Source organism: Oryx dammah, unplaced genomic scaffold (assembly GCF_014754425.2).
Source record: "Oryx dammah isolate SB20612 unplaced genomic scaffold, SCBI_Odam_1.1 HiC_scaffold_22, whole genome shotgun sequence".
Lineage (NCBI taxonomy): Eukaryota > Metazoa > Chordata > Mammalia > Artiodactyla > Bovidae > Oryx > Oryx dammah.
Window position 1 is genome coordinate 57,517,781 of NW_024070206.1, and position 26,240 is coordinate 57,544,020.

Genomic DNA, 26,240 nt, shown 5'->3' on the forward strand with positions numbered 1-26,240 from the left:
AATGTGAATATCTTGTACTGACAAGGAACCTCCCTAAAGCTCCAAACCCACTGTGATCTTTCACCCACTAAAACCTCCACACTCTGCCTCACCACATATATTTCTAGTATCTCCATTAATCTCAGAAACGCAGTGGAAATTCAGAGCACAGTTAGTCACTGAATGTGGAGGAAAAGGGCCTAGATGTAGGCCTGTAAGGTTTGCATTGGCAGAATGCAGATAAATCGGTGTGGGGGCAGTACTCTAAGCCAGGGCCTTGTTACAATGCTGATGGCTTGTCCAGGAATTGGAAAATTGGCTGGGTCAGCTGGAGTTCATTGAGAAGCAGCAGGCAGTACAGTTGGAATGTTGTTTCCCTGAAGATGAATGAATAAGAGGGAGAGATGTGAAACGTTCTCTCTAAACACAGTGTCCTCCACCCTTTAATATTTTATTTTGCACCTCACTTGACGTCTCTCCAACCTCTGCCTCGCTATAAGAAAATGGCCCACATTACCCAGAGTGAGGAGACTGTAAGTGGCGAGTAGTTGCCAGACAGGGCACCTGAGGACACAGAAAACAGCACTTCAGATCCTGGAGAAGGGATTCAGAAGGAGAATGCAGGTGCTGGCTCTGCCTGCTTGCCTCCAGAAGACCAGAGGAAGGCATAACTCCCTAACACATCCTCGTCCTCCACTTAAAAAATTCATTTAAAATTTAATTAAGAAGCTATTCTGACAGAATGTAAATATCTTCCTTTGGACAGAGATTCAGCTCCCACTTAACAAAATTAAAGAAACTGAAAGCCAGTTCAAATAAGTACGAAATAGGAGTTTGGCTTTGGACGATAAGAGGGAAAGTATGAAATATTTGATAAACTGTGTAGAGGAGAAACAGGGGTGAGCTGAAACACTGATTACCTTGTATAAAGTGGTCATACATGATTCAATGTAACAGGCTTTGAAACTGTTTCTTAACTGATGGTGTATGTGTGATAAATCTTTGTTTTTAATCTGTGTTTTCAAATGTTTCCTTTTGTTTGCCAAACTCTTTGGAGGACTTATGCATTAAATTCTTATTTCTATCAAAAGCTAAGAGAATTTGATATTTCTCAGAGTATTATAAAGAGTTTTGAAACTAACCAGAATGCTGTTATTGAGGAACAGTCCATTTTAAGCAACTGGTGCTATGTTTTGCCAAGGTGAGATTTCAGTTTGTCATATCTAGGGTGGGTTTGGGATATAGTAGTTTCCTCTTATTTTGCTTCAACATTGACATGTGCAAAGTATAAACCATTTTTGTGAAATTTGGAAACTGAATTATAACTCTAAAAAGATATTGAAACAATATTGTCATACTTGCAGAAGCCATCAAATTACTAAAATAATTTTATTACACATTTGTATATTTATTAAACCTCATTTTATTTAAAACAGTAAAATTTCTAGATATACAACTATATATAACATCAATAGAACCTTATAAACATGTACATATAATTAATGATTCATTATCATTTGATATGAGCTAAGTTATAAGTTTATACTATCTTCAAGGGAAAAAATGACTTGTTATTAACATAAATATGACTATTAGCATGAAATTTTAACCAGATTAGAACTTTAAGTAGTGGCATCTGCATTATAACTTGGTCATTGAAGCAGAGAAGAGGTAGATAGGGAACATAGATTTGCTTCTGATTCATTCAACTCTTAACAAACTTTTCCCTAAAGTCTAAAATTACCAGGCATACCTCTGTGTGGCAACACTGTATTTATTAGTCATTGTTTTGTGTTTGTAACTGACATATTGTTTGCATCAGTTCAACTTTGTTTTTCCTAACATTTCTTTGTTAAGAATTTAATACAATGTTAATTTAGAATTGGAAGCAAATGAGTAGCTTATTACTTATGTGTTGATAGTTGCTAAAATTTTTGAATGCTTTCCAAATCACATAGTTGACTTAAACCAACCCAGGGGTCGAAACCAGTTCTCTTATATCCCTTGTTTGGCAGGTGGTTTCTTTACACTAGCGCCACTTGGGAAGCTCCATGTCTAAGCACTGGCTCATAATATTTTACCAACTGTATTTTTCGTAGTATGAAAATGGGACGAATGATAAGTATTCTTCACACCATACCCCCCGACTGTCCTTTTCACTCATATGAAGATTTCCAGATGCACTGGGATGGCCTGGTAAGGAATAGAAATATATATTACATTAGTAGCTATTTAATTTTGCTGCTTGTAATTTAACCTTAAGTTTAGCTTTCACTCAAGAGAATTTCAACTTTGTTCTTAATTTTTAGTATGGCTATAAGCTTCCAGAAGACCTTGGAGCTATTAAAATATACTGCTGTATCTACTTCAAAATGATAGGAGAAAGGCTCTTCACATATCCTTTACAGATGCTCTCTGCCCACCCTAGGATCCAGGCGTGACTCCTAGTAGAAAGGAACAAAAGAACTGTATATGATTCTCCTTAGCCAAGGGCTCCCTCCGGTGGCATATTGGACACTATTGAAAGGGTAGAATTGAAAGAATGTCGCTTAATGAAAATTTCTTTTTTGGAGAATAATTTCACAGGCAAAGTTTAGGGATTTAAATTGCACTTAATGCACCTCATTGATTTGAGAAAATATTTTTCTTGGTGTTATTTTTAAAAGTCTACACACAGAGCACAAGTGCTCAGGTGAAACTCTCCCATCTCAATTAACACTGGTTTCATCATTTTTGTTTCTTTGCATTCTGACCAGCTGGTCTCTAAAAGGAAGAGAGAGAAGCCTGGTGTTCTCTTTCTGTATTCTATATTTCCTAACCCAAATCTTAATATAAAGTTGAAGTTAATAGCTATCAATTATTCCCCTTCATTAGATGCCAAGACATTATTCTAAGTCTTCAGAATGTTTTATATCAGAAAAAGTTAACTGCTTTGCTCAAAGAACCACGTTCAGACCTTGAATGCAATTCATATGTGGTGTTTCTCTGTGCTGAATTTTTACTGTTCTTGGAGATGCAACCTGTTTATTGCTTACTGTGAATATTTATGTTTATAATCTATGAAGATCATAATGTCTTTTTTATAAATCATTTTTTGGATAGCTTAGTTTGCCAGTCTGTGGCGAGAGCCATATAGTAATAAGGGTACTACTGTGAGTTGTTTTTATTGTGAAAGTTAAAATTTAAAGTAGTTAGGATTTAGTTATTTGTACCTTTTTAGCAGTTACAATTTTCAGACCTTTTTACATCAGTTAAAAAAAATGCCATCTCCTATCTGCAAAAAAATGTACCATTGTTCTTTAACAATGTTCAGGTACCCTCTCAGTTGCATCAGAAGTCAACCCATACAGTTCTTTCCAAGGGTAGATATGGAAGGTGTGTTGAAAAGTTTTCTTTCAGATTTAAAATCTAAACTGCCCCATATATGTGGATTTCCCATAAAGATGACAACTAAACCGTGCTACTACACACAAGAACTAACCACACTGCATTTGCAGGTGAGTAGTTTTTCATGTCCTACCAAGTTCTCTAAGACATGCTCTGCACGTATATTACTCGGATCTTTGCCGTCAGTGATGGACAGCCTAACCCACTGTGCTAGGTCTTTTCCCTCAGTTCGGTGTTTCCCTGCTGCTATTTGTTTTTGTTGTACTGTCATTCCTATTATTATTGTATCTACCTTGGTATTATGGTAGTTACTGGTCTATTTCTTCTAATTAATACAGCGTGACTTCCTAGAAGGCAGAGGACATATCCTAAGTTCCTGGTACTTAATATATGTTCATTACATGTTTCTTCAAAGAATCAAAAAATAAATGATAAATGATATTACAGGATAATTTGGAAACGTCTGCCTCGTACAAATCCAAGTTTTCTTTGAAGTTCTGTCATTTCGAGTCCAACTGATTGAGAAAGCCTTTGAATAATTTATAGAAATTGAATTAACTTGAGAACATTTTTATTGTAAGATGATATGCTAAGTGAAATCTTATTTATGAAAAAAAAATAATAAGCAGTTTAAGCAGTACTGATGAAGAAAATAAGATGGCCTGTCTTCACACTCAATAGGATACAATTTCTTTGTCAAAAGGCAACAAAATCAAAAGGGAAGCTTTGGAAGAACAAATGGAAATTTAATTTAAATTTTTCAACAAGAATCTTTCTTTTAAGTGACAGATATAATATGTTTTCATCAGAAGGAAAGACAAAGGTTTGAATAATTTGAGCAGTTTGAAATATAATATGGATTACTGGAATATTGCTGAGCCTCCTTTCTTGACTTACTAGCACCTTGTTTTATTGTAGCCTCCACTGCTCAAATGACTTAGGCTTTCATGTATGTTGACTTGCTATGGCTCCAACAGTATGCCTCATGACATTTTTTGCTTTATGTTTTCAAGCCAGATCACATCATCTGTCACTAGCCAGCATGGCAGTCTGGTGTCCTTGGGTTAAGGGTCAACACCTCATATAAATGCTATAAAAACATGACAGGCAAGATATCAGGTACTGTAGGCAAGGCCGTTTCGCTGGAAGGGAATGTGGGTGGGTGAATATCAATTGACAACTTTTTGGACTTTATGAATCTTAAAATTTTGGCCAGACATAACATTTTTAAGAGTTTAGTTGTTGGCCATTCTAAATCTGAGGAATTTAGAAGACATGTCATTACATCATGCACTTTTTATCAAATATGTTTATATATTTATTGACTGCCTAATATTTCCAGTCCATGTCTGTTTTGGAAATGGTGAATGCAGACAACGTATTTGTGAAAATTTGCTTCTTAAATGTAAAATAACACTTAAATGGAATTTCTGATCTTTATATTGCCTCTGACAATTGGAACATTGACAATGAGAATTTCTCCTACTCAGTTTTATTGAGTGCCTTCTGTATGCCTTCTCATTTAATTACTCTTGGGGTAAAATAGACTCTTGGGGTAAAAAATTGTTTTCTCAATTTTGCAGAAAGGGAAACTGAAGCTCACAGCATTCAAGTAATTCAACCAAAGCCACACAGTTAAATACATTGAAAAATTAAAACTGAAACCTGAAGAATCAGATTCTTAGTTCTAAAATTGGAAAGTTTAGATTTGTGGTTAAGAGGTCAGGCTCTGGAGACAGGCTGCCTGGGTTTGAACCCCTCATTACTTATATAATCTTGAAAATGAGAGTGAAAGTTGCTCGGTCATATCCAACTCTTTGCGACCCCATGACCTATACAGTCCATGGAATTCCCTAGGCCAAAATACTTAAGTGGGTAGCCTTTCCCTTCTCCAAAGGATCTTCCCAGCCCAGGGGTCGAATCCAGGTCTCCCGCATTGCAGGCGGATTCTTTACCAGCTGGGCCACAAGGGAAGCCCCTGTATAATCTTGGACAAGTTATTTGATCTCTCTGTGCCTCTATTCCCCCAGCTGTAAAATGGGGCACCACAGTAGTGATAATGCTAGTGCTCATCACAAATTGGGCTCTCCGGTAAGCCTGCTCTGAGACAGAGTCCAGTGTGTGTGACTACCCTTGGAATCAACACCTATGGAAGGCAAGGGAGGAAGATTGGGTGAAGGGAGAAGTCAAAACCAAGGCAGGTACTAAAATTGCCAATCACAGTGGTTCTGCATTGGCCAAAATAGCAGGCCTGTATACCCCCTTCCAATCTATTGTTAGATTTGGGCCACCTCGAGACAGGCAAATTCTAGGGTGAGATGGGCGTCCATAGCCAAGGCCGTCTCTGCAGGGGCTGACTGCCAAAGGAGGTTTGCTGATAGCACCCGGCAGCGGGGATCCCCCTTTCTGGAAGGCGCTCTATGTAGCACATCACCATTTCCTTCCCAGAACCAGACTACACAGGGTTTTGTGGGTTTTATTTTTAGATTAGATAATCCTCCTTGGAACAGTTGCTTGTATTTAAGCCTTCAGTCAATGTTAGTTTCTGTTATTGCTACCACCTTGTTAGCTCTAAGAGTCATGCAGTACTAAAAAAGAATAAATTTAAAAAATGAAAAATAAATGGATCAAACTGCTTGAAAAAACTCAACTGACTTTAAAAAGGGTTTCATAAATTAGCAGGAGTGCCTAGCCCAATTAGCTTTTAAAAAATAATTATGAGAATTCTCCAAGATACATAAAAGTAATTACTGTAGTATAATGAACTCTTGTATGCCTACCATCTGGTTACTCCTTGACATATTTTTGGAGTGTGGGGTAAACTGTAATATTTTAAAACAAATCCAGGATATACTATTATTTAATTTATAGAGACTTTAGCATTAATGTATGTCTTTTTCTGATAAGAGCTTTTTAAAAAAATTATTTAACAGTAATTCTCGTGTGTGTGTGTACATAGTTGCTCAGTCATGTCCGACTCTTTGCAACCCCATGGACTCCTCTGTCATGGGATTCTCCAGGCAAGAATTCTGGAGTGGGTAGCCATTCCTTTCTCCAGGGGATCTTCCCCACCAAGGGATTGAAGCCAGATCTCCTGCATTGCAGGCAGATTTATTACCATCTGAGCCTAGTCATACTCTAATTCCCTATTTATCTCAAAGATTTATTTTAAAGGTTTTGTTTAAATCAGAATCCAGGCAAGGTCCACTTAATTTGGTCATTACATCTTTTAGATCTCTTTTACTATATTGGGCTTCCCTGGTGGCTCAGAGGTTAAAGCTTCTGCCTCCAATGCAGGAGACCAGGGTTCGATCCCTGGGTCGGGAAGATCCCCTGGAGAAGGAAATGGCAATCCACTCCAGTATTCTTGCCTGGAGAATCCTATGGACGGAGAAGCCTAGTAGGTTACAGTCCACGGGGTCACAAAGAGTCGGACACGACTGAGCGACTTCACCTTCACCTTCACCTTTGTTATATAACATCCCAAACTCCTTTCCCTTTTATTTTTTTTTTAATTTCTTCCCACTGATTTTCTTTTTTTAATTTAAATTTATTTATTTTAATTGGAGGCTAATTACTTTAAATATTGTATTGGTTTTGCCATACATCAACATGAATCCGCCATGGGTATACACGTGTTCCCCATCCTGAACCCCCCTCCCACCTCCCTCCCCGTACCATCCCTCTGGGTCATCCCAGTGCACCAGCCCCAAGCATCCTGTATCAAACCTGGACTGGCGATTTGTTTCTTATATGATATTATAGATGTTTCAATGCCATTCTCCCAAATCATCCCACCCTCTCCCTCTCCCACAGAGTCCAAAAGACTGTTCTATACATCTGTGTCTCTTTTGCTGTCTCACATACAGGGTTATCGTTACCATCTTTCTAAATTCCAAATATATGCGTTAGTATACTGTATTGGTATTTTTCTTTCTGGCTTACTTCACTCTGTATAATCAGCTCCAGTTTCATCCACCTCATTAGAAGTGATTCAAATGTATTCTTTTTAATAGCTGAGTAATACTCCATTGTGTATATGTACCACAGCTTTCTTATCCATTCATCTGCTGATGGGCATCTAGGTTGCTTCCATGTCCTGGCTATTATAAACAGTGCTGCGATGAACATTGGGGTACACATGTCTCTTCTAATTCTGGTTTCCTCGGTGTGTATGCCCAGCAGTGGAATTGCTGGGTCATAAGGCAGTTCTATTTCCAGTTTTTTAAGGAATCTCCACACTGTTCTCCATAGTGGCTGTACTAGTTTGCATTCCCACCAACAGCGTAAGAGGGTTCCCTTTTCTCCACACCCTCTCCAGCATTTATGGCTTGTAGACTTTTGGATCGTAGCCATTCTGACTGGTGTGAAATGGTACCTCATTGTGGTTTTGATTTACATTTCTCTGATAATGAGTGATGTTGAGCATCTTTTCATGTGTTTGTTAGCTATCTGTATGTCTTCTTCGGAGAAATGTCTATTTAGTTCTTTGGCCCATTTTTTGATTGGGTCGTTTATTTTTCTGGAATTGAGCTGCAGGAGTTTCTTGTATATTTTTGAGATTAGTTGTTTGTCAGTTGCTTCATTGCTATTATTTTCTCCCATTCCGAAGGCTGTCTTTTCAGCTTGCTTATAGTTTCCTTTGTTGTGCAGAAGCTTTTAATTTTAATTAGGTCCCATTTGTTTATTTTTGCTTTTTCTCCAGTATTCTGGGAGGTGGGTCATAGAGGATCCTGCTGTGATTTATGCTGGAGAGTGTTTTGCCTATGTTCTCCTCTAGGAGTTTTATAGTTTCTGATCTTACGTTTAGATCTTTAATCCCTTTTGAGTTTATTTTTGTGAATGGTGTTAGAAAGTGTTAAAGTTTCATTCCTTTACAAGTGGTTCTTTTCCCTTTTATTTATGCCAATTATTTGCTGGGAAAAATGGATCACTTACCCTGGAAAATGTTCCATATTTTGCATTTGAATGATGGTTTCCTTGTTGTCATGTCTTTTAAACTTAACACTTTCTTCCAAGACCCATATTTCCTACAAACCTCTAATTAAATCTGAGCTTAACTGAATCCTGGTTCGACTTTAATTGAAGAAACTCTCGGGTGGTGCAAGGCACAGAACCAAATTTTAATAGATAAAGCACATTTGATCCATCATTTTGGTTAGTCTTCAAGCTTTATTAAATATTTCCTTAATTCTAGGCCTCTGTTAGATATCTATTTAAATATAGGTTAAAGCTTTTGGTTTCCCTCTGTAATTTTACATTAATGTACAAAGTTATGTAAGTTGTATACAGTTCTAGAAGTTAAAAGTCACCTAAGTCACAGTGACACCTGGCAGAATAGTGGTCATCATGTGGTAAAGCATATGTTTTCTCTTAGGTTATTATTTCACAAAGCTTTGGTTTGTTGATAATTTACGTATTTTAAGTTCTGTGAGTTATTTATGATTTCATCTGCTGTTTACATAAACCCTTTTTGTAGCCTTAAAAATTTTTTTTGAATATAAACCTAGAGGTTTCCCCCTTTGGGCTGTTTACTATATTTTAGAAATTGAACGAATGCATAAATAATATATTGACAGGCTAGGGGGCAAAAAAAAAGCCCCTATAAATTATTTCCATCAGAGGTATATTCCTGGAAAATATTCAGGTATATTTAGGTATATTCCTGAAGACAAAACTGGATGTGAATGTAAACGTTTCAGATACAGATTATAAAACGTTTGAGTTTTATATCAGAATACAAGTAACCTATTCTTATATAAATCTGCCTAGATTGAGTTTTTCTTTTTGTATCTCAAGTAGTATATATGCCTAGATTGAGTTTTTCTTTTTGTATCTCAAGTAGTATATATGCTGTTTAACAGTTATTACAGTTTATAAAAACCAAGAGTCTAAAAATGTTCTTGGATTTTCTGTAATTGATTTCAACTTAAATCTTGAACCATATTTTTGTCAAACAGAAAATATTCAGTCTAGGCACTTCAAGATGATTTAGTCACTTCTGACAGAGCATCTTTCTGAGATAGAATTTTGTGCAAATTTAGAAATCGTTCTCCCCGTGGTAGCGTCTGTGTACAGAGGAAAGCCTCGTAGGGTGAGGTCGGTGGTGTGTGGTGAAGTGCATGTGGTATGTTTCCCTAATATTATCCACACCCAGAAAGTGACTGTGCTAAGCTCTGTTTCCAGACAGCTACAGAGCTGGTGAGTGAACACTTGGACTTCTGCCAACTCTGCCACCAAAATTCCACAATCATCCATAAGTAGACCTTTCAGCAGAAACTACAGAAGTATGACTTTACCTCGCTTCTTTCTTCCAAATATTGTATGAGTGCATCTGATTGATTGATCTTAAATCACATCCTGAACCCTAGCTGCAAAGGAGAAAATGTTCATTTTAGGTTTCTAGGCTCTAGAGAAAGAGTGCTAAGAGAAGGAAACAGAGTTACTGCTTAAAGCCTCCGAAGTTCCTGTTTGGCATTTTTATAAATAGTAGTCATGATTACACAGCAGTACAGTGGGGGGTATACTTAATGCCACTGAATCGTGTGCTTAAAAATGGTTAAAATGGTATATTTGATGTTTTATATTTTTTTTACCACAATTTGTTTAAGAAGACTATGAACACTTGTTTCTCCTTGATATATCTGACAAGTCAGTTTGACCAATATTTCCAAAACGCTTCCAGGTCCCAGGAACTCTAATAGGCAATGAGAAGACAAAATGATTAAGACAGTCACTGCCCTATAGTCAATATCATATTCTGAAAGGCCCAGTGTAAATGCCTCTTCCATTACTTTAATTTCTTTGAATAAAGTGTTTTGTTAGTAACTGTGTGGAGGATTTAAGAATGTGAAGAATGTAAGAATAAGTAACGCATGGTTTTCCTACCTTCAAAGAGTCTAGTATTTACTTAGGGAGAGTGAACATGCAAACTAACAGACCAGAGCGCTACACTGTCCTCTTTTTTTGGGGGGGTGACAAATGCTGACTGATAAATGATCTTTGGGAAGCTGAAAGGGAAAAAAAACAGAGAGAAGAGAGACATTCTGAGGGAGAAAGACGCATGAGCACATTTGAAACGCAACGGTAGTAGCTAAGTATATAGTTTTTACAGTTTGGAACACAACTTCATCTTAAAACATTATCTTGAATGGATAGTATCGAAAGTAGGATACAAATCATAAGAAACGCACACATGTCCTCAATAAGGCCCATTTGTTTTTTGTTTTTCTTTAGCTGTTCTATACATTGTAGTGTTACTTTCTATTCTTACCTTGATGATATTTTATAAATTATTTATTTTCCTTTAAGGGCAGTTTTATATTTTCTAATGTTTATCCTTCCAGGAAAACAAAGTCAAGCCGCCCAATCTAACCGCTAAACAGAGGTTCAGGTCCTCTCCAGCTCAAGCCCCTTCCACAAGACCCGCGGGGGCCCCAAGCTTCCCGCCGTGCTCAGTAGCTGCAGGCCACAAGGGGGCGCGCTCGGTCAGCCCGCCGAAGCCCTCGGGGTACTCCGCTCTGCGCCTCCAACCAGAGTCTGTTCTGAGCAGCAAGAAACCGCCGTCTGACCAGGCCGCACAAGCACTGGAAGTACCCAAGCCCACCAGAGGAAATGCTCAAGTTCAAGACACAAACTTTAGCTCCCAACGTAATATTGCCCCTAGATTCATACCAGTTTTCAAAAGTCGACCGTTACAGATGACCAAAACTGTCTTAGCACCTGAGAACCCGAGAAGAAAAGAACGTGTTAATACAGAATCTAAGTTGTTTTCACTGAAATCTAGTGAGATCCAGGATGATAAACTGAATTTAGATCCAACTACTGAAAAGAGACCTAATCATAGCATTCAGATGAAGGCTAAAAATCTGAATCTCAAGACTTGTAGATCTCTGCAAGAAAAAAACACTGAATCCTATGGAAATATGACAAAAAATCCCCTTTCTAGTGGAAAATCATTGCTCACGAGTTTAAGTGAAAGTAAACAGCTGTCTAATAGTTCAGTATTTCAGACGCCAACTAGCAATTTAGGTGTAATAAAAAGTGCTGCTGGCTCCCAAGTGAATGGAAAAGAGAATTTGACAAGCAAATATATAACACAAATTTTAGGGAAAAGCCATGAGTCACTAAAAGTGAAAAGGCAACCACATATTTTTGAGTCAGACACAGATCCGGAAGATTCCCAACCGCTACAGCCGCAATCAATTGACCAAACTAAAGAAGCTGATGTGACTGACCACCAATTAACAGTAAGAAGAAGAGCCCCCAAGTCCAAAAAGAAGTTATGTCAGAATTCTCCAAAAACGTCAAAGAGGCCTCACTCCAATACTGTCCTTTGTGGACAATCCCGTGCTAAGAAACAGGTAAAAAACCAAAACACAATTTTAATCTGGGGCCACTCATCATGTGATACACTTTTAAACCCCCTAAATAAAGATTTAAATGATTTGCCAAAGATCTCCTAGAAACACACTGAGAATCAGAGTATCTAACACACCTATAAGTAATACAATTAATTTATAATAAAATGTGATTCTTCAATCTGGTTACAGATACATCACTTGGACAAATCAAAACCCAAGAAGTCTCTCATTCCTAAAGCTTAGGACATGGATGTGAAAGAAGGAAATATCCACCAGGTAACTTCAGTGATATCTTCTGAGTCGTTTTTTTATGACATTACCCAAATTGGAATCATCAAGATTAGGGGTCCCCAGTCTCATGTACCAAAGGAGCTACCTTTAATTCCTTGAAGCCTTAAAATCTAGGAAATAGTAAATGGTGGGGACAGTACAGGGGCTGTGCGCAGCAGCTGTGGTGCATTGTAAGAGGGCCCTACAGAGGGGTGAGGTAGAGGGTTCCCATCGCTGGCTCTCACCCACTGAGTTCTGGGCTCTCAGCAGACTAGGAGGAGGGCGCTGCAGCAGCAGACTGCCTAAAGATGTAAGATTTCACAGCCGTTAGAGCACCTACCTTTTGGACTCCCACCCAAGATAACTAACTTCAAATGATGTTTCCAAAGTTAATCATTAAGTTCAAGTTTACTCTAAAGAATTTTACAGTGCTGGCTAAAGTTAAACGTGAGATTTAGCTGAACATGCTGAGTCCACAGCTCTGAAATCACAAAACTATGCATCTGGAAAAGCATTTTATTTTGTCCTGCCATCTGGTTAATCTAAGAACAAACATATGACTAAAATATACGCAAATACTTTTCTGCATAGAACTGCTGGAATATTTTCAATTCAAATTTATTGTGAACAAACTAGAAAGCATTTTCTTATTTTCTCTCCCAAATGCTATTTCTCTCCATAATTAATAGAATTTTAGCCTGACTTGAATTAACCGAAAGATAATTAAGTCTATTTTCATGTATTTTATAATTTTATGTTTCATGTAGTTTTTGATATCTTTCTTTAAACAACCAGTAGGTGGTTGAGGAAAAAGTTTTATTTCCATTGTGTAAGATAATGAAATCTACTCTGGGTTTCATATTGTTTTAGAAGTATAGCACTTTGCCACTTTGAATTTTGTTGTTGTTTCGTCTCTTAAGTCCTATCCAACTCTTGCGACTCCATGGTCTATAGCCCTCCATGCTCTGTCCATGGGATTTCCCAGACAGGAATACTGGAGTAGGTTGCCATTTCTTTCTCAAGGGGATCTTCCCAACCCAGAGATCAAACCCACATCTCTCGAGTTTCCTGCATTGGCAGGCAGGTTCTTTATCACTAGAGTCACCTGGGAAGCCCTCTTTGAATTATATAAGACCTACCTAACACAATTTTTAACAATTAAATAATCATTCCATCAGCTAGGAAGAATAACATGATGAGAAAAATCATAGGATATTATTATAGAAAACAATATCCCCAAATATAAAATTAATATATATGCCTGTAAAATTTTTGAATAATACAAAACAGGTTCAAGAAAAGGTAAAAAATAAAAAACCACCTGCAATTCCTCTTTGCAGAGATAACCACTCTGAACAATGGAAGGACATGCACACACTCCTGTGAACATGGAATCGGGCTCCATATGCTGCTGTGGAAGCTCTTTTTTCACTCAACAGGCTTTTTCGTCGTTGGACAGGATTCCATTGCATGTGGATATACTATATTTGACTGTTCCTAATGATTGACGTTTAAGTTGTTCCCAACCTTTCACTATAACAACAAGCATTATGTAATTAGTCTAGTACAGATCTTTGCAAAATGTCCAGTTATACAGTAACTTATTGAAACTTGCTTGGATTCATTATTTTTACTGTTAAAATTTTCAACCACAGAACATACAGATAATAATGTAAAAAACCTCTGAGTACCTATCATCCTGCTTCAAGAATTATTAATATTTTGCCACTCTGTTTCATCTATTTCTCACTGATACACTTTTTTACTATACTAATTTAAAGCAAAGTCATCACATCATTTGGTTTTACCCTAAATATGTTTTCTGTTACAGATAAAGCATAGAATATTTTTAAAGAAAAAAAAAGAATGTGTTTATATACATTACATTTTGAAGGTCTACCATATCTTTGTTGAGTCACTAAATTTCATTTTAGTTTAATAGGCAAACTAACAGGAAACCCTCAATAAAAGTAAAATCAGTTTCACAGAAGAACTAGAGCCTTCAGTCATATAATCAGGATACTGGAGGGAGATTTTATCTGTTCAATCTTGAAATGATAAGACTGCAGTTGACCATGTGGTCTAGTGTCCAGCAGTCCCATTCCATTCTGGGTTCCTGGCCAAGATGCAGAAGTATAAGTATATCGAAGCAAATGTCAACAACGACATTTGGTCTAATATTTTAAAAGAGGGAAACTGAAATGGAGCTTCTGTTCTAACAAGTATTATTCTGGCTTTCAAACATTTTAGGTATTTAATTTATAAAATGTGATATAATTGTTGTGGTAAGATATTTAAAGAAACCAAAAATCCTTATTGATGTTCCACTGAAATAATCCTTCATAAAAAAGAGCCAGCAGAGAGTCAAATATAAGTTGAGCTTAGATTTTATAGTGACTTACTGCTTTTACTACTTCCCTAAACCATTGCAATTAAAGGCAAAAGTGAACACAGATTTTATTTCAAAACTGTAAATATAATTATTGCTCTTAAAATTGTACCTTGTTAGTTTACTGTATACCTTTGCTGTAAACATTTCTAATAGAGTTATCTCTATTTTATAATTATTTTACCATTTTCATAGGAAAGTACATCTGGTTTAAACCCTATTTTGAATATGCTGTTCTCATTCTAAAACTAATATGATGGACAACTAGTAGACTGTAGTACTATGGTGAAAATATTTGTTTTTGAAAGTGCTGTTAATAAGGATAAATATTTGATCACTTGATCAGTCATCCACAACACACTCATTCCTGAAACCAGTGTTCCTTCTGTTCCATGTATCTCTAGACTGCCTTCCTGTTACTGTTCTGTTATCATGCCCCAGGTAGTTAAAACTTATTTTACTATTAGACTTAGCAAAATAATTTAAAAAGATAAATCCACTTGATCAAGTAGTGTATTGTATCTTCCTGTTCATTATATAAAAAATCTTGATAGCCCCTCCTCCACTCCATTAGTGTCTAAAACTTAGAATTTATAGGAAAGTATTTCTTTAGATAAATATTAACCTACATGGCAAAAGCCTGCTTATGTTAGGATCAGTCTATTTTCTGGTGTAAAGTAGGTTTATTTTTTATCTTGTAATATTCATAATATCTAAATGAAAATATACCAAATATATATATACACATATAAATGCATATACATATATGTGTATATATATATATGATTTACTGTAAAGATAAATTGATTGATAATTTACTAGTCCATATTCAGACCACATTGTGCTCAAATTCACTGGAGAAATCAGTGACGTTTTTGATTTATTTTAAAGATTATAATTTTGAAAACCAGAATAATTCCAAATCTAATTAGGGAAAACTTAATTATTTTCTTGTTTAAATTTTTGGTAATCTATATGCATTGTGGGATACCCCTAACTCTGCCCCCAAATCATTTTTCACATTCCAATTGTATGTTAGCTTTAGTACCATTACAATTTTAAAACATAAATAAATGATTTTGTTTGCCGAAATACAGAATCTGAAAAGATCAGCCATTGCATTTAAAAACCAAATATGCTGAAATTAATGATAAAAATCACCTTCATAGACATTTAATAATTTTTTCTACCTTTTATATTTTAAATTTCACAATATTGCTTACTATATCACTATTTATTTGTATTTTATTATATATTACTATAATTTTTATATCTCATTTTATTTATATTTTATTTGTTGCTTACATAGCAAGTAAGTAAGAAATATGAGTTAGTCAATGATTAGCTTTTATCTGACTAGCCAGTTGACTACCCAGTTTTTGCTCTTTTTCAAATTTCACGTCATCTGCTGCTATGCTGAAACTGACAATATATTGAGTATTTGGTGATACTTAAGAACGGTCAGTATTGATAAGTGCTTAAAGATGTCATGGTCTTTATTTATTGATGCTTAAAATACTCATGTTGTATCCTACATGGTGTCATAGTGTCTTATTTTTAATGAAAAAACTGTATTTCAAATAGATGTATTTCCCTATGTCAGAGTGACTGTAAGTAGGACTGGAAAGGCTTGAATAAATAATAAATTCTTTTACCTCTGTGGTTCCATTTCTTTGCATGCAATTACTGCTGGACCCATGTAAACAACTTTAGGTTCTCACCCCTTAAAACCTTTATTCTCAAAGTTGCACATCCCTCTTTTTAATATAGTTTTATTTATTTCAGCTGAGCTGGATCTTGGCTGGTGTGTGGGCTTTTCTCTCATTGCAGGGAGTGGGAGCTCCTCTCTAGTTGCAGTGTGCAGGCTTCTCGTTGCAGCGGCTTCTCTTGGTGTGGAGCAGCAGCTCCAGGGCGTGTGCGCGCAGTGTGGCAGCTCCATGGCTCGCGAGCACAGGCTCCACAGTTGCAGCCCACAGGCTTAGTTGCTCTGTGGTATGTGGGGTCTTCCCAGATTAGGGGTCAAACTCATGTCTCCTGCGTTGGCAGGTGGATTCTTTGCCACTGAGCCACTAGGGAAGCCCCAGGTCTCACATTCTTTCATTCAACAAATATTTATTTAGTATTTGCTGTGTTCCAAGAGCTATTGCAGATGCTTGGGATACACCAGTGAACACTGGCAGAAAAAGACAAACAGTAAACAGAACAAATAAATTATGTTTTAGAAGGTGACAAATGTAGGAAAAAAGAAATATATATTCCTATATAAAAATAGAAACCTGCAATCATATTTAAGGAGAAATCTGGCAAAATTATTGGCTTTGTGGTTTATTATATATCTACTTATCTCACCATTAAAATAGTTTGGGAATAAAATATTTAAATCTCTGAGTTAAGCAGCTTTTAAAATAAAATCCTGGGTCTGCACATAGAGGGAAGTATAATCATTTAGCTAAGATGAATAACATAATGGAATTTTAAAAACATGCTATTTAAATCATTATAAGGTTTTATTTCTAAGAGTAAGGATTTTATATAAATTGTGTTTTCCAAATCCAGTTCTAGCTCTGCCCCTTACCATTACTACCAAAAAGAAAGAAATATGGGATTTTTATGAAGAAAATGCAGCCTCACTGCCCTCATTTCCCTTTGGTTCTCAGCTTGGTGAATGCTTGTTTTGGTCTGGATCAGAATTTGAAAACTAGCTACCTTTTTGGATTTCCTGTTTTTGATAATGGCACGCTAGGTTATTCAAGCTAACCCTCTCATGGAAAGCAACTAAAAATGCTGGATGAATTTTCTTAAAGTTCGTAGAAACATCCAAGAACCAAAATGACATATGGAATTACAGTCAAAAAACACTAAGAAAAAAGCCAGAAAGGTAAACAGAGAATTCAAAATCACTTTTGCTCCTAAGATATGTGATAATCCAGACTTGACGTGGAGCTGGGTTTCCATGACATTGAAGAGTGAGGGGAGACAAATGACAAATGACAAATGTCAGAGACAGCCTGAGGGAGGTGCTGGCACGCCCCGCAGCACAGGCGCTCTCTTGGACCCTGAAGACTGTGCCCACAGTGAAGGGAAGCCCTCGTAACTAGCTCCATGCTCTCTTCCCCCAGGGGCCCCCAGTGGATTTCTTATATCACCAAGGTGATCCAAGAAACCTCAAACCAAGAATTAGCTTAAAATAATACCAGACATATAAAACTATTGGAAATATGAAAACCTCTGGGAAGAAATGGAACTTTATTGAATTATATTAAAGAATACTATCCAAGTAAGTGGAGAACTATGTCACGTTCATAGATTGGAACTCAATGATGGAAAAATTGAAAGAGATTTCCATCGAAACTTCAACATATTTGTTTTAGAACTTGATAAGCTTCTTATAAAATTGATATAGGAATGTAAAAGTCAAGAATAAACAAAGACTCTTAGAGGAAAAAGATAAGAAGGGAGAACTTGCTCTCCAGATAGCAAGATTTATACAAAGCTGTACTAATTGAGACAATACGGTATTGGTTTGCAGATTAACAAACCACTGGAACAGAGTCCAGAAAGGGACTGATACATATAAGATTTCATACTATCCCAGTTCATAATAGCTCAAACACAATGTAAATGACTGTTATGAATTTTACAAACATAAAGAAGCAAAGTCATGTATGGATGTGAGAGTTGGACTGTGAAGAAGGCTGAGCGCTGAAGAATTGATGCTTTTGAACTGTGGTGGTGGAGAAGACTCTTGAGAGTCCCTTGAACTGCAAGGACATCCAACCAGTCCACTCTGAAGGAGATCAACCCTGGGATTTCTTTGGCGGGAATGATGCTGAAGTTGAAACTCCAGTACTTTGGCCACCTCACGCGAAGAGTTGACTCATTGGAAAAGACTCTGATGCTGGGAGGGATTGGGGGCAGGAAGGAGAAGGAGACGACCAAGGATGAGATGGCTGGATGGCATCACAGACTCGATGGACGTGAGTCTGAGTGAACTCCAGGAGTTGGTGATGGACAAGAAGGCCTGGCATGCTGCGATTCATGGGGTCGCAAAGAGTCGGACACGACTGAGTGACTGAACTGAACTGAAAGAAGCAAAGTAACAAAAGAGCTTCCATTCATGAGTAGTCCAAAGAGAGGACAAATTCAACCGTGTTGTTTAAGGATGAATGCTTGCCTGTGTGCTATGTTAGTCGTGTCTGACTCTGAAACCCCATGGACTGTAGCCTGCCAGCCTTCTCTGTGCATGGGATTCTCCAGGCAAGAACACTGGAGTGGGTTACCATGCCCTCCTCCAGGAGATATTCCTGACTCAGGGATCGAACCTGAGTCTCCTGCATCTCCTGAGCCACTGGGGAAGCCCTCGGGGATGAATATATAAGTATAAACATTATAAAGGAAAAAAAAATTATTGTTTAAAAATCCAGTACAGTGGTGCCTCCCAAGGGAGGGGAGGGACTGTAACCTGGGCAGGTAGATGGTAGGGAAGTCCTTTTGGAACAGTGGTAATTTCCATTTCATTTCTTGTCCTGGGTGATATTATACAAGCAGTGACTTTATAATTGTCCATTAAACTCTATCTATATGTTTATGCACTTTTTAATGTGTAGGTTATATTTCATGGGGTATGTGTGTGTGTTATTTTGAGAAAAATAATACCAAAAAAATAAAACCCCTCACACAGAGTAGAAGCCGGAAAGGTCTTACCTTTGGGGCTATAAGGTAGTAAAATGGGGCTGTAGTTGAGCCCCATAACAACTGCATTCTGAGAGTTCTCTGAAGGATGGTGGGCACCCAGGGCTCCCAAAACGTAACCAGCAGTTTGAAAGCAGAGGGAGCTGCCTTTGGGGGCATGGGGGTGAGCGGCGAGGGCAAAGGGCAGCAGCAATACCGCCTGGGGTGTGGAATTCACAAGGCAGACCTGTGAGGCTCGTCTCTTCCTGCCCAGTGATGCACTGCTTCATGCTTCTCCAGCCAGCAATGCAGTTTCTAGAGGTTCATCCTGACAAAGTTACTGGGTAAGAAACCAACTACATGTGTACATGCTTGCTAACATTGTTAGCACTACAGACACTAACACTCATCAAAGCAGCATCGCGTCCTAATGGGTCCCTACACACTATGACCGAGAAGGAAATGGCAACCCACTCCAGCATTCTTGCCTGGAAAATCCCATGGACAGAGGGCCTGGCGGGCTACAGTCAGACATGACTGAGCAACTGAGCACGCACACGTGCGCGCGCTCGCACACACACACACACACACACACACACACACACACACACAAGGCAGTTAATGATTATGACCTAGACTTTTACAGCATATCTATAAAACAAAGAACTTTTATATATTATAACATTAAACAAGCTATGTTTCCCAGAGCAATAAATCCAGCCTGCCTTTTCTCTCCTAAGAACTAGTTTTAGTACTTCATAAACTAAATAAAGCCACGCTATATATGGGGCTGCTGAGATGAAACAAAGGAAAGTATTTTTAGTCATATTTCTCTTTAACCAGATTTACCACATTTCATTACTTTGCTGCCTACTATTGCTCTGCAGTCCCTGAGGAAATAACTAGATGAAACTGAGAATAAAAACAGCATGAAGTAGGACATTCAATACCCCAGGTTGTATACACCCAGTCCGGTTGCACAATGATTAAATTTAGCTCTAGTTAACCTGATTTCAAGTGCAATTCAAATCTGGGGGCTATGAGAACCAGAATGCTTGCTCTACGTGATCAGAAAATATTTATATCGAAACATATGGTTTTGAGTTTCCCTCGCATATAGGAACATTAACACACACCAGGCGGGTTCTCCTTTGAGAGATCACTGAGTTGTATTTGTACTGCCAACGTGACAAAGATTTTATTTGGCCAAGAAGAGCATCAGCCCAGCAGTCCTTGTGCTCCCCTCTCTACACTATGTCTCCCTCTGTGGCGTCTCCACCCTGAGGTGCTTGAGGAATGGGTCCACGGCTCCCTCTGGATGTTGGGGACCGTGAAGTTTCCAACAGGCAGCTCTCGTTAAACTCAGTCTCCAGAAGCTTTCCAACTTTGAATGCATCATCTCACTGTTTGAAAAGAGACCGCAAAGCATAGAGCCTCTGGATAACTCAGAAGGAAGAATTTTCAGACGTTTAAAGTTGATTACATAACAAGGCTGTGTAATCTCTTCCTGGAGAAGGAGAGAGTGGAATTTCCAAGTCAAACTGAGTCACTTTGCCTGGACTGGCTTTAATTAACTGGCAAATCTTCTGGGAAGTATGGAAATAGACCAAATGTCCCCTCAAGTTCCCTTCAAACCTGCCTGCTCTTTGCTGAAGGACAGAACATAAGACCAGAAAGAGATCATGGCCGAGGGGGCCAAGTCCTCCACGGAGTAGTGAGGGAGCTGAGGTACAGAGTAAATGCTGTTCACGTTATTATTATAATGAGGAAAAAATAATTGTTGCTTTCCAGTCCCATCTTGCTCTTTAAAAAAATCTCATTGTGAAAGATATCATGGATTCAAAAGAGTTTATAAAGTATACATGCGAGGTTCAGTACTTCAGAAGCTTCTCTTCTTTATAAAAAAAATTGTTTTAATTAGAGGCTAATTACTTTACAATATTGTAGTGTTTTTTGCCAGGCATTGACATGGATCAGCCATGGGTGCACACGTGGCTTCTCTTCTTTACTATTCATTCACTTACTTATCTGGCTGCGCTGGGTCTTAGTTTCCACATGTGGAGTCTTCCGTCTTTGGAGTGGCACGCAGGTCCTAGTTTTTAGCTGCAGCATGGAGGATCTCTAGCTGTGGCATGCAAACTCTGAGTTGCGGCCTGTGGGTCTAGTTCCCCAACCAGGGACTGAGCCCAGGCCCCCCACACTGGCGGTGCGGTGACACTGGACCACTGGGGGAGTCCCCCTCAGAGCGTCTTCAGTGTCTCTGCCTGACCTCATTCCTTTCCTGCCCCTGAGAAGCACAGGGAACTCTCCTTGGTAGTCTGTAACAGGCTGTGTGGACGGGAAATCCGAAAAGGAGGGGATAACGTGTGCCTTCCCTTGTGGCTCAGCTGGTAAAGAATCCACCTGCAATGCGGGAGACCTGGGTTTGATCCCTGGGTTGGGAAGATCCCCTGGAGAAGGGAAAGGCTGCCCACTCCAGTGTTCTGGCCTGGAGAATCCCACGGACTAGACAGTTGCAAGGAGTCGGATGCCCCTGAGCAACTTTCGCTTTCGTAGCTGATTCACTTTACTGTGCCCCTGAAACTCACACAGCATTGTGCATCAGCTATACTCTAACACAAATTTTTTAAGCGATTAGACGGAGCAAGACACAGTATTTTTTTCTCTTGGCCAGACCCACTCCAGAATTCTTGCCTGGAAAATCCCATGGACGGAAGAACCTGGTAGGCTACAGTCCATGGGGTCGCAAAGAGTCAGACATGACTGAGCGACATTTACTTTTACTAGACAGCCTTTTCCTTTTGCTTCATATATACAAAAATATCACGAGACTGACGCTGTTTAGGTTAATTCCACTTGGCTTTCCTCTTTTATTCTTATCAGTTTCATCTTCTTCATGGCATCAGGCATGCTTCCCTCGGATGTGTGCCGAGTTTCTGCTTTTGCTCTTTCGAGGGTACTGGGCGAACCCCCAGGCCCTCCCAAACCCTCCTCCCAGGAAGCATGAGAGGTGCGCTGCCAGACAACGTCACACACACCAGCTCTCAGTGCGGGAAGACGAGGAGATGGGAGGGCCCTGGGGCCTCAGAGGGAGTCCCAGTAACTCAGAATTGAGAAACTGCAGTTTCAGGCAGTTGAAACCACAAAGGCTGATGAGCTTTCTCAAAGATGAGTATTTAAGTAACTACTGGAGCAACGGTAAATATATGCTTCCTGGGAACCACGTGGATCCCCAAGCAGAATTCAGGGCCCTTGTTAAGGTGCAGCAGCAAGTGGGTGCTGGGAAATAATCAATGTTGGCTGCAAGCTGTAACCCCAGAACCTTGACCTCATCAACCTGTAACCAAAAACTTAGGGGTCATATTTCCACTAAAAATGGGCTTTCTTTCATTCATTTGTCAAATATTTGGAAAGCACCTACTATGTGCCCGGACCCTGGAGAAGGAAATGGCAACCCTCTCCAGTATTGTTGCCTGGAGAATCCCATGGACAGGGGAGCCTGGCAGGCTACAGCCCATGGCGTCGCAAGAGTCGGACACAACTTAGCGACTAAAAATGCAACACACATGTGCCAGGAACTGTGCTCTGGGCCAGACATGTATCAGATGTAAAAGACCCAGTCAATCCTCCCCGAATCCAGCAGGGAAGAGAGGCAATCGGGCCGTGAAGAGATGTCAAATGCTACCAGAAAGGACGTGTTGGGTTGGCCTAAGAGTTCTTTCTGCAACAGTATACAGAATAAACTGAACGAACTTTTGGCGGACCCCATACAATGAGCTATTATGGAATCTATCTAGAGCCGCAGCAAAGCTTCCAGAAAGAAGAGACTTTTAAGGATATTTCTGTGGGTGAGAATTCATAGCGTGCCCTGGAGGTAAAAGAGTGGTCTGCATGAGTGCTAAATTGCTTCACTCATGTCTGACTCTTTGTGACCTCATGGACCATATAGCCTGCCAGGCTCCTCTGTCCATGGGATTCTCCAGGCAAGAATACGGGAGTCAGTTGCCATGCCCTCCTCCAGGGGATCTTCCTGACCCAGGGATCAAACCCTCATCTCTACGTTTTCTGCATTGGCAGATGGGTTCTTTACTACTAGCTCCACCTGGGAAGCCCAGAAAGAGTGGTCTAGACAGAGGAAAACCTGTGTGTGAGAAGACCAGAGAAAGGCATGGTAAGTCTAAGGAACTAAAGCAGGTCTGTGGGACTAGAAGGAGGCAAGGAGGGAGGAGAGGTGAGAGATGCTGCTGGACAGAAGGCATGGAGGATTTGGGATTAGACGAAGACAAGGCTGGATACGAGGGCTTCTGTTAGGAGGGTGTGGTAGCATGATGCAGAGAGTAAACTGATTCAGAACACATTAGGGCTTTCTCTTTTCCAACACAAGCATTTTTAACATTTATAAATGTCCCTCTAGGCAATGTTTTAAGCATATCTCATAATTTTAACGTGTGCTTTCATCTCAATTCAGTTTAAGTTGAGTTTTTCTAAATTTCTCCTTGGAAACTTGATGAATTGTCAAATATTTATGACTTTTCCAGATGTTTTTTCTATTTTTGCTTTCTAGGAAGTCTACTGTGGTCATTTATTTTAAATTTACTGAGACTTGTTTCATACAAGTCTTGTTGCACCCGTGTATGGTATATATATGGGCCACCCCAAGTCCAGCTGATACTTTCCCCTTTTTATCTGGCCTTGCCATCCGGACTTTTCCTTCTTTCTCTTTCTTTTTCAATGGTCTCTCCTCCAGTGCAGAGAAGTGAAGGTCAGACCTGCATAGATTTCCTGCAGTCTGGGGATTTTTCTCAACACTGCCTTTGAGGAACAATGTAGCAACTTCACAAAAATAAATAATAAAATATTGGCATGGATGTGAGAGTTGGACCGTAAAGAAATCTGAGCAGGGAAGAATTGACGCTTTTGAACTGTGGTTAAAGTTCAAAGACTCTTGAGCTAGAGAAGACTCTTGAGAGTCCTTTGGACAGCGAGGAGATCCAACCAGTCAATCTTAAAGGAAATCAACCCTGGATATTCATTGGAAGGACTGATGCTGAAGCTGAAGCTCCAGTACTTTGGCCACCTGATGTGAAGAACTGACTCACTGGGAAAGATCCTGATGCTGGGAAAGATTGAAGGCAGGAGGAGAAGGGGACGATAGGATGAGATGGTTGGATGGCATTATTGACACAATGGACATGAGATTGAGCAAGCTCTGGGAAACAGTGAAGGACAGCGAAGCCTGGTGTGCTGTAGTTCATGGGGTCACAAAGAGTAGGACACGACTGAAGAACATGTTGCAGTATAAATCCATATTTGGGAAAGAAAATTAAAGGATCACAATCTGTAGAAATGGGACTGGCCACAATAATTACAACCTTCATGTTACTATGCAGAGGGGTTGGAGCCAGAGCCACATGGCTTCAAATATCTCCTTTCTCAGAAGAGGGTCTTTCCCCATTGCTGTGGCTTCCCAGAAGAAAAACATGTTCAGCCTCAAGGACAAATTCAAACTCTCATCTCTCACGAGGGAGGAAATCGTTGCATTTTTTTGTTCTCTCTCCATTCATCTCTCTTTACAAAGCTGGTCTCACACACAGTCATTGTGTTTTATTGCTATTTTTCAGTGAGGAAGAAAATCATGTATTGAACTGGGAATTACAGATTCTGCCTTGCTTTCCATGAGTGGTTAGAACATAAAAATAACCTCCAAACTCAGGTGGGTACCTACTGATATCTAATGTCAGCCCCTAACCCCGTTACCTTCCTCCTTTCGTAATTGTGATAGTGCCTGGGAAGTTCAGCTATTTATTCCACTTACTTCTCACGACATTGGAATTCTAGTCAGTTTTAAGACACTGGTCAGCTCTCTTGTTGCAGAAGACGGAGTCCCTTGTGTTGGATCATAGATTCTCTTTTGTGGGTCTTTGCCTTGTAAATTAACAAAGGAGCAGCTGATAAAAGTAGGGGAAGACACTGTGGCAGAGGCAGTGTGAATTATTTTAAGTCCTTAAAGTCACAAATTCTGAGGAATCTAGTGATATTTAAAGGGAAGAAAACAGGGGACATGTTTTCTTCCCCATCATTCAGAATTTCGTGCTTTGAAAGAGGAAGTGGGCTACAGAAGGAGCTGTGAAGTGGGTTACAGAGTCATGTGGCAGCCTGCATCAACTTTCAAATAGAACACCTTGATGTCTGATGGATGTTTTCACTCTCTTTTGATGGTTGTTTCTTCTTGGGGTACGTAAAACCGTATCTCTCCGCACAGCTTAACTGGAAATGGTCAGCCGCCTCCACCCCACATCTGAGGTCATACCGTGCCTCTGCTGGCACACCCAGTTCCACGCTAGCCATCACCCTCACATTTGACTTTTATTTCTCCTCCAGGCTCCAGTTTGAGTTCCACGAGTCCTGACTTAGCCACAGCCTAACGAGAGCAGATGTCATGCCTTCCTCTAGTCTCTCTAGTGAACACTGGAAACCTCCACATCCTGCAGGCTGGGGAACCAGGGCAACAACTCAGCTTCTCTCCAGATGCCTGTCTGTCACCGTCCTTAAGCTGCTGGCCCAGCAGCTACCAGCTGCTCATGGCTTCCCTGGTGGCTCAGGAGGTAAGGAATCCACCTGCAGTGTAGCAGACCCAGGAGTGATCCGCGGTTGGGGAAGATCCCCTGAAGAAGGAAAGGGCTACCCACTCTAGTATTCCAGCTTGGAGAATCCTGTGGACAGAAGAGCCTGGCGGGCTACAGTCCAGGGGTCAGATCACAGGGCTACTCAGCCTCCACAATTTCATGATGCAATTCCCCATAATAAATCTCCATATCTGCATGTGTATGTGTGTGTGTTTAACAGGAGAAGTACATATACCCAATGGGTTTTATTTCCCTGGAGAGTGTTGACTAATGCAACAACCTTCTTCAAAAGAGTTCTGAGTTCTTCCATGAACAGTTTGCATTTATTTATCTCCACCCTTGGAGAAGGCAATGGCACCCCACTCCAGTACTCTTGCCTGGAAAATCCCATGGGCAGAGGAGCCTGGAAGGCTGCAGTCCATGGGGTCGCTAAGAGTCGGACACGACTCAGCGACTTCCCTTTCACTTTTCACTTTCATGCATTGGAGAAGGCAATGGCACCCCACTCCAGTGTTCTTGCCTGGAGAATCCCAGGGACGGGGGAGCCTGGTGGGC

At 39.5% G+C, this 26,240-nt stretch overlaps 1 protein-coding gene across 1 annotated transcript in view; it reads left to right on the top strand.

Annotated features, from left to right (window-relative positions):
• CUNH18orf63 (chromosome unknown C18orf63 homolog) overlaps positions 1-25,468 on the top strand; it is a 38,991-nt gene extending 13,523 nt beyond the window's left edge. Inside the window, exons 7-12 of the mRNA XM_040264244.1 lie at positions 1,071-1,180; positions 2,079-2,175; positions 2,289-2,374; positions 3,293-3,476; positions 10,713-11,729; positions 25,322-25,468. Of these exons, the coding sequence (XP_040120178.1) occupies positions 1,071-1,180; positions 2,079-2,175; positions 2,289-2,374; positions 3,293-3,476; positions 10,713-11,729; positions 25,322-25,468 (1,641 nt within the window). The remainder of the gene's footprint in view (positions 1-1,070; positions 1,181-2,078; positions 2,176-2,288; positions 2,375-3,292; positions 3,477-10,712; positions 11,730-25,321) is intronic.
• Positions 25,469-26,240: the final 772 nt, after the last annotated feature.